The sequence below is a fragment of the Lipotes vexillifer genome, unplaced genomic scaffold (genome assembly GCF_000442215.2).
Source record: "Lipotes vexillifer unplaced genomic scaffold, Lipotes_vexillifer_v1.1 scaffold371, whole genome shotgun sequence".
Classification (NCBI taxonomy): Eukaryota; Metazoa; Chordata; class Mammalia; order Artiodactyla; family Lipotidae; genus Lipotes; species Lipotes vexillifer.
In genome coordinates, this window is record NW_006786304.1 from 3,746,733 (window position 1) to 3,755,226 (window position 8,494).

The 8,494-nt window shown below is 52.7% G+C and overlaps 1 protein-coding gene across 2 annotated transcripts; it reads left to right on the top strand.

The window, feature by feature from the left end:
• The first annotated feature begins 482 nt into the window (after positions 1-482).
• DMAC2 (distal membrane arm assembly component 2) lies at positions 483-5,059 on the top strand. 2 transcript variants are annotated; one of them, XM_007458611.1, is made up of 6 exons: positions 712-746; positions 1,638-1,853; positions 3,275-3,355; positions 4,106-4,239; positions 4,348-4,510; positions 4,879-5,059. In XM_007458611.1, exons 1-6 carry the CDS (start codon positions 712-714, stop codon positions 5,057-5,059), a joined length of 810 nt encoding a protein of 269 aa, XP_007458673.1. The 2 variants fall into 2 exon arrangements, with proteins under 2 accessions (XP_007458674.1, XP_007458673.1); XM_007458612.1 differs by lacking the exons at positions 712-746; positions 3,275-3,355 and adding an exon at positions 483-500 and having other exon boundaries at positions 1,657-1,853.
• Positions 5,060-8,494: the final 3,435 nt, after the last annotated feature.

Sequence of the window (8,494 nt, forward strand, 5' to 3'; positions counted from 1 at the left end):
TGGAACTCCAAACTGAAATCGCCAACACATCACAATACTAGACTTGAGATCTCACCTCTGTCCTTTACCCTGAGGTCTAACCTCACCGTCTACTGGACGCTTCCCTTCCCTGACCCTGCTTTAAAGACAAGGCGGACAGTTTCTCAACGCATCATTCCCTGTTCTAAGGAGGTAGCAAGTTGAGGCAGAAGAACAGGGAACCTCAGGCGGACTAAGAGTGCAGCCGGAGGGAAGGATGGTATTCCAACAGGAAGGACTGCCCACGCTCTCCTAGGGAAAGGCTGCCGAGTCCCATTTTAAGGCCCATGGCAGACGGAGCTCCAAGCGATCCCTAAACCCGAGAAGAGTAATAAGTGTGTGCACCTTTAAGAGGAGGGCTGGAAAATGGAGGGGGCGTGGCCATAAGAAAAGACGCCCAACCCTGAACCGGGTGGGTTAGATAAGAAAAGACCAGGCCCTTCCGGTTACATAATCCTAGCGAGATGGCGGCCCCCAGGGCGGTAAGTGAACGAAGCTTCTGGAGCCCTCCCCCCAATTAGTGTCCGCTCTAATTTCGGGGGCCTCTGTGGGCGCCCAGGGACCAAGTAGCGAGGGGGAGCAGGGGCCTCTCCCGCTAGGCTTCGAGCTGGGCGCGGAGACGTGTAGCCGTCGGGGGCCGGGAAGGATCGGTGAGGCTTACAGGCCTCGGAGGAGAGAAACCAGTGGCAACCAATGGGGAAGCAGCGCGTGCGGTCCGAGAAAGCGCGCCAGCCAATCAGAGGGAGGGATCTGACTGCGAGCTCCTGGAGCCGAGGGGCTGGCGAGAGTGGGACCTGCGAGGGATGAGGGTTTCGGAGGGATTGGCAGAGAAACTGGGATTTGAGGTGCAAGGGTAGGGAAACAAAGGTGAGGGAAACTCATGGGAGAGTTAGAAGTTTTGATGGAAAATCAAAGGGATGATGGGGGGTGGGGGCAGGATCCAAGAGGTGAATTTGGGAATTCTAAGGGAAGGACCTAGGGGAAATTAAGGGGAGGATTTGCTATATTGTGGAGAGAATTTAGAAGGAATTGGGCAAAATCAAGGAATGGACCTAGGAAAACTTAAAGTAAGAGGTTGGGAACTTAAGAGGAATTTTAAGGGAAAGTAAGGATTTGGGCAAAATTATCAGGAGAACTTGGTTAAAGCAAAAAGAAAAATTGAGGCAGACTAAGAGAAAACTTTGGAGGGGAAATTGAAGGATGTTTGGGAGCTTTAAGAGATAAGCTAAGGGTGGTTTGGAGAGAAATTAAGATTATATTGGGGGAAAGGAATGCGTTATTCGGGAAGTCTTGTGGGATTTGGATAAAATTAAGGGGAAAATTTGTGGGACATTAAGAGTTCAGATAATAGAGGTTTTGAGAGAAAGTGAGGGCTTAGGGGCAAATTAGGGGGAGAATTTAAGAAAACCAAGACCGTTTGGCCAAATCAAAGAGAATTTAAGGTTGATTAAGGGGAAGAACTTGGGGGAAACATGGGGAAATTTTATGGATCCGAAAGAACTGGAAATTCTGAGAGAGGAATTAAGTGAGCAGGGAAGCACTGAGGAGGGGACATTTGGGAGCAAAAGCAGGGGGATCTGGCTGTGCGTCTCACAGGGGCTCCAGGCTCAGCCTCCCCTCCCCTCTCCTCCTCCCCAGTCCCTTCGCCTGGTGGCTCCAGTGTGGAACGGGGGTACCAGCGGCATCCGTGGCCTGAGCAGGTCAGTGGACCCGGAGGGCAGTCAGAGGAAGGGGAGGACACTGCTCCAATTCCTGGCCGACCGCTTCTATGATGTGGAGGCTGTGAGGGAGTACCTGCTCCAGAAGCAGGTGTTGAAGGTGCTCCAGAGAAATCGGTGAGAACCCCTGGCCTGCACGACCCCGCTGTTCAGGCCTCCCCAGTCAGTGCCCACCCTGCCCTTGCCACTCCAGGCAGCCCTGGGGCTTCCATTGCCAGCCTTGCCCACTTGCATCTTCGTCTCCAGCCCACACACTTCCCAAGCTCTCCGGCTCACAGATGCAACCCAATGCCCATCTCTTCTTGGACGTCTAGCTGGCACTTCAGACCTAACATGGCTAACCCTTGGTTTCCCCCTTAAAATGTCTTCTCACCCCCAAGCCTTCTCCATCCCAGTCAACGGCACCATTGCTTACCCGGTTGTTCAGACCACATTCTAAGGAATCCCTGATCCCTCTCTTTGCATCCCTTCCCTCCACATCCAGTCCATCAATAAAATACCAGAATATCCCAAATTTGACCGGTGGTCGGTCACCTCGCTGTTTATAGCCTGGTCTGAGCCCTTTCATTTTATGGTTGGATTACTGCAGTCATCTCCTAACTGGTCACCTTTTGCCCCCTATTATAGTCTACACAGCAGCCAGAGGACTCTTAAGAAAGGGAAGCAGATAACATTACTACTTTGTTTAAAACCCTCAAATGGGGCCTTCCCTGGCAGTCCAGTGGTTAAGACTTTGCCTTCCAATACAGGGGGTGCAGGTTCAATCCCTGGTCGTGGAGCTAAGATCCCTCATGCCTCGTGGCCAAAAGACCAAAACATAAAACAGAAGCATTATTATAACAAATACAATAAAGACTTTAAAAATGGTCCACATCAAAAAAAAAAAATCTTAAAAACAAAAACCCCTCAAATGGTTTCCAGCTGCAACTAGAATAAAAGCCAAACTCTAAGGCCTAACACCTGGCCCCTACTGAGCTTTGAGACCCCTACCAGGGACACCCCTCACCCCCGCCAGCTCGGTGTCCTTATTGCTGTTTGTTCAGCCATCGTAATTCAAGCCCCTGAGTCTTTGCACTAGCTGTTCCCTTAGCCTGGCAGATTCTTACCTTGACCTCTGCATTCCTTCCCACACTCAAATCTCTGCTCAAGTGTCACCTCTTCTGAGAAGCATTTCTTAACACCCAAATTAAATTAGCCTCCTCTATCCCTACCCCTGACCCAAGCCACTCCTGGTCTGTCCCTTGGTGTTAATTTCATCACAGAATTGACACTCTGCAATTTGTTTTTACTTCCCGGTTACCTGTTTCCCCAGTGAAATAACTTCACAAGGGCAGGGACAATTATCTGCCTTTTGATTACCACTGTCCCCCAGTGCCCAGCACTTCATAGGCCCTTAGTAAATATTTGCAGTCTTTGTCTGCCTGCCTGCCTGCCAGTCTGTCCTGTGCTGTGGACTCTGACCCTCAGCAGCCCTGGGGCCTGGCGAGGGGTGTGGCCAGGCTCCCAAGGCTCACCCTCGGCTACTGTTCTCCCGGCAGGTCCTTCACCTACATCAAGGAGCGATATGGCCCCTACGTCGCAGGTGCCTATTTCATCCTGAAGCAGGGAGGCGCAGTCAAGTATGATGGCAAAGGTGTCAGAATGGGGTTGGGGGAGGCAGGAGAGCGGCTCTCTAAGCCCCGGGCTCTTCAGTCAGTCGGACAGGCTTCCATGCGTGCCCTGGTCTCTGCCCCCTCCTGGCTGTGTGGCTGGGGACTTGTTCCTGACATCTGTAAAATGGGATGGTAGTTGTGTCTAACCTACAAGGTGAGCTGTAAAGATTCAAAGATATTTTGCAATCTGGACACTTGTCACAGGCTGGCTTAGCACACGTGCTCAGTCGGCATTAGTGCGTCTTTTCCTTCCTCCTTTCCCCTCCTTTTTCTTGCCTTCCTCCTCCTCCCTTTGTTTTTCCCCTTTACTTTCCTTTTTTGAAAACAATTCATGTAGGCTTCATCTGTCCCTCATCTTGGTTCCAAGTAAAATTTTCACTTGGTTTGAGCACTTGCTCCAGCACCTTCCTTAGAAATGATGTATCTGTCTGAAAACACCGCAACTTTTGCCCACCTGCAAGGATTCTTGTCGTATAGCTCTTTTCTCTGTTCTCAGTAATCTCTTCGACCCTCAACTTGCAGGTATGTAAAATTGGCCAGATGTCCCATCTTTCATGGGGTTGTCAGGGGATCCAGTGAGACCAGACACGTAAAGCCCTTAGTGCAGGGCCTGGTGTGTAGTGAGTGTGCCATGTTCTCTTATTACGGGGCTGGGAGTGTTCTCAAGAGGTTGGTGGCCTGAGGGACCCTGCTGACACTCCCTCTCTCCCCTTCCAGGTTTCAGGACAAGGAGTGGATGTGGCCAGATGGGCGTGGTCTCTCTGGTGAGCTCTGGAAGCTCCGGGAGGTGCCTGTCGAGGCTGTTGACGCCAGCGGCTGTGCCATCAACTATCAAGGCCTGGACAACCTCTGTGAGTAGGGTGTGGCGGGGAGGGGCGCAGATGGGCAAGGCTCTGCGCTTTCCCTTTCGTGGTGGGCTCCAGAAGGACCCTCAGTGCGTCTGCCCTCCGCCCCTGCAGTGGCCCTGAAGGAGCTCCAGTCCCTGTCGCTGCAGTGCTGTCCCCACGTGGATGACTGGTGTCTCAGCCGCCTCCACCAGCTAGCCAACTCGCTACGAGAGCTCTCGCTGGCCGGCTGCCCCCGCATCTCTGAACGGGGCCTCGCCTGCCTCCACCACCTCCAGTGAGACCTCAGCTCAGGCTGGGCCCCCAGCCAGGGAGGGGCGCTCTTGGGCACTTCCCACATCCCTGCCTCCACGGTGGACCTAGAGCGTTTGCGGTGGGTCAGCACAGATGAGTGGCGCAGGGAGCCTCTAGGAGGATGGGAGGACTCCTAGCCTGCCTTCCTTTTTGTTTTAATGGGACCCCAAGAAATTTACACTGTTGCAGAACAGTAGGAGCCAGAGGTGTCCGTTTGTAATGAACACAGGGTGGGTCTCACGTAGTCGAACAAAGATTTTTATTAGAAAGCTAGGGGTTACCGTGGGGGTGGGTACGCCCCCATACACCACACACCCGCTGTGTCCTCACGCCCCAGCCTTGCCTCCTCAGGAACCTCCGCAGACTGGACATCTCTCACCTTCCTGCCGTGTCCAACCCAGGCCTCGTCCAGATCTTGGTGGAGGAAATGCTGCCCAACTGTGAGGTTCTGGGGGCTGACTGGGCCCAGGGCCTCAAGCTGGGGCCAGAGGAGCAGTCCCGGGACACAGCCAGCAGCCCCATCCCTGCCTAGCCTTTGGCCCCGTCCGTGTGGAGCTGGGTCTCAGTCAGGCTGTGCTGAAAGGTTAACAGCTCACCCTTCTTCTGGCTTCCAGTTGGGTTCACTCAACTCGGGGGGTCGGGCTAGGATCAGAGGCACTGGCAGGTCAGAGGCAAGGGGAGTGAGGTGGCTTGTCCCCTACCGCGGGGGTGCTCTGGCTGGCTGCACCCTGGGGTGAAGCTCGCAGCTCCAGGCAGCCCTTTCCACACACTTCTCTCCTTCCCAGTTCCAGGAACCCCCTTCTCCTGCCTCTTCAGGCCTGGGGGAGGTAAGGGCTTCGGGCTGCAAGTAGCCTCAGGGAGCTGCACTCCCCCTTGTGGTGCTCCCACAGCGTGCCCACCTCTACGTCAAGAAACTTCTCTTGCCTTTTGTCAGAAGGCTCTTGTCGGATTATCTCACTTGAGTGTGCTACTGTTTCCTGCCAGGACCTGACTGATACAGAAGGTGCTATGGGCATTTTATAGGGATGGTTCTTCCCTGTGTGGGACGACTCAAGCTCACTTCAGGCTGAAGCATCCCTGGGCCACACCCACTAAATGCTGGGAGCATCCCAAGTCCCACAGTGTTCTCGCTTATTGAGTTACTGACTCAGCTCCAAATTCAGCTTGCTTGTTTGCTCTGTGAAAATTGATCTGGGCCTTTGAAATATTTTTCCTTTGCTAAGCGGCCTGATAAGGTTTGCCAGTAGAGGGCGCTCGAGAGGCAAGGCTTTTGCTTTCTGGCGGCGCTCAGGAGTGCCAGCTCAGCGGCCCTGCAGCGCATGGCTGCCCCGCGCACCTGCTTCCTGAAGCGTCAGGTGGTCAGCAGCTTCCCCGGCACCCCGCACCCCTGACCTGGCAGTTCTATAGAGACTCCACGGACGCACCTCCCTGTGAATGCCTCTCCACCACACCCCTGAAGGTGGATTTTCAGTAAATTCCAAGGCACCTTACCAATGAATCTCCCTCCTTATTTCACTTTGCTGTGAAAGTCATTAATTCTCTATATTAAACTTTTCCCTGTTCAAATTACCGTATGGTTTTTCTTCTCTCCAGACTGGATCCAAACTGATAGAGCACTGGCATTTGGAGTGTTCCCAGAGATAAACACACAAAGATGGGATTTGGGGGTTGGTTTCATCCCGCCTTTGGCTTGAGTGCATTGCTAAGCTCCTCGGCAGTGGGAAAGGAGACTTAGAAATCCATGGGCTAAACGTCCATCGACAGATGAATGGATAAAGAAGATGTACGTATATACAATGGAATATTAGCCATTAAAAAGAATGAAATAATGCCATTTGCAGCAACATGGATGGACCTGGAGATTATCATACGAAGTGAATTAAGTCAGACAGAGAAAAACATCATACGATATCACTTATATACAGAATCTAAAAAAAAAAAAAATACAAATGAACTTAAAAAACAGGAACAGACTCACTTAGAGAACCAAGCTTAAAGGTTACCAGGGGGGAAGGGTGGAGGGGAGGGATGGATTGGGAATTTGAGATTGACACGTACACACTGCTATATTTAAAATATCAATAGATAGGGAATTCCCTGGTGGTCCAGTGGTTAGGACTCCCGTGCTTCCGCTGCTGAGGGTGCAGGTTCAATCGCTGGTTGGGGAACTAAGACCCCACAAGCCGCGTAGTGCAGCCAAAAACATTTAAAAAATAAAAAATAGATAACCAACAAGGACCTAATGTATAACACAGGGAACTCTGCTCCATATTCTGCAATAACCTAAATGGGAAAAGAATTTGAAAAAGAATAGATACATGTGTATTAATCACTGTGCTGTACACCTGAAACAACATTGTCAATCAACTATACTCCAATATAAAATAAAAATTAAAAAAAAAAACTAAGGCATGCAACCGCATCATGAAAATGCTATTGCCTGGGGTCGTGTTGAGGTGCCAACTGAAGCCTTGTGCACTTGAGGCTGCTGCACTTGATGCTGTGGCAGTAATGACAGTTCTAAAGATAGGGCTAGGCAGACTGCCTGGAGTACCTGGCTCAAGTCACCCCTTCAGAATTGGAAAGCTCCCATGGCAGTCCCCCACCGCCCCCCAAAGTTCTTACTTGTAGATACTGCTGAAAATACAACACAACATTTGGATTTCGAGTTGCTGAGTTATGACAGTTGAATTCCCAGTCTTGACAAGTTTCTCATACGAAAGTGAGGGCACTGACTGGTAAACGGTGGGATCCAGAAATCTGGAATCGGGTCATCTGGTTGGACCCAAAGGGAAGATGATCTCGAACCCCCAAGTCACTGGGAGCCTCCCTTACCAGTGTGAGTAGACCACCAGCGATCTGCTCACAAGCATTCCCTGCTGCCACTAGACCCACAAATGCCAAGGGTCAAGTCTCAGCACGCTCCAGAGGACAGGTGCTATGACCCAGAAGGAAACAGCTCTTACACTGAAGGGCAAGACTTGCAAACAGATGTAGAGTCAACCCTGGGGAACCTGCACAGGAGTGGGTTCTCGGGGTGTTAGGCCAGTGAGAGTGGATCTTAACACTGCATGGGGCCAAGTTCACCGCTAGGAGGGCACTTACTAGAGATTCTGGGTATAACAAGTTAGCTAGTGCAGCTGGCGTGGTCCTGACAGCTTTCTTAGTTGGCTGACTGGCATTTGGACTCAACAGTGACCTACGGTTACGAGAAGCCAGAACCGCCGTGGCATAATCTGAAGAGGGAGATTCGAAGGCTGGAGGAGACAGGAAGATGGGGTCCACCGCTTTCAACCCGCACACCCGCCCAACCACGTTCCACAAGAGGGCACCTCTTCAGTCATTCTCGACATTCGACTTTACCTGTTCGGGTTTCTCTCTCCTGACTGGAGCATTTGCAGACTGATGCACACAGCAGCTCGGCCCCCGGTGGAGAAACCTCCGCGCCCTGGGAGAAGCTAGATGAGCCAAGAGTCGGGGGGCCTGGACCGCCCCACCCCGGCCTGGGGGGGAGAGGGCTTGGAGACCCCTTCCTAGGTTGCTCAGGGCCCTGCCCCAGCCCACTCTGGCTTTTATTCCATCAGTATTCCCCACCTTCTCCATACCCTCTTCCTCCATCTGGTCCCATGGGCTCCATTATTCAATCCTGGGGAGAGGGAATCAGCTAGACAGATAATCAACTGCTGCTGCCCTGTCCAAAAGACAGGGTTCCTGAGGTGATCTGGACAGTTCCCAACCCGGGTGGGGGTGAAGGGGGTCAGGCCGGGCTCACTGGGGGGCCCTGCGTCCCAGCCCAGGCTCCAGGAGGTCTGGTATGAGGCGGCCCCACCTGCCTGCCACCCCAGACAGCTGATGCAGCCCAAACAGCAGACGCCTCCGGAGGGCTGTGACGGAAACACCGGCAGACACCCTCTCTGGTCCCGGGGCTGGGGGGGGGGGGGGGGGGGGGGGGGGCCCGGGGACTCCC

Coding starts and splice junctions, on each gene's coding strand:
- DMAC2 (XM_007458611.1), top strand. CDS start 712: ATGGGGAAGCAGCGCGTGCGGTCCGAGAAAGCGCG. Junction 747..1,637: donor GTGCGGTCCGAGAAAGCGCG/CCAGCCAATCAG, acceptor TCAGCCTCCCCT/CCCCTCTCCTCCTCCCCAGT. Junction 1,854..3,274: donor AAGGTGCTCCAGAGAAATCG/GTGAGAACCCCT, acceptor TTCTCCCGGCAG/GTCCTTCACCTACATCAAGG.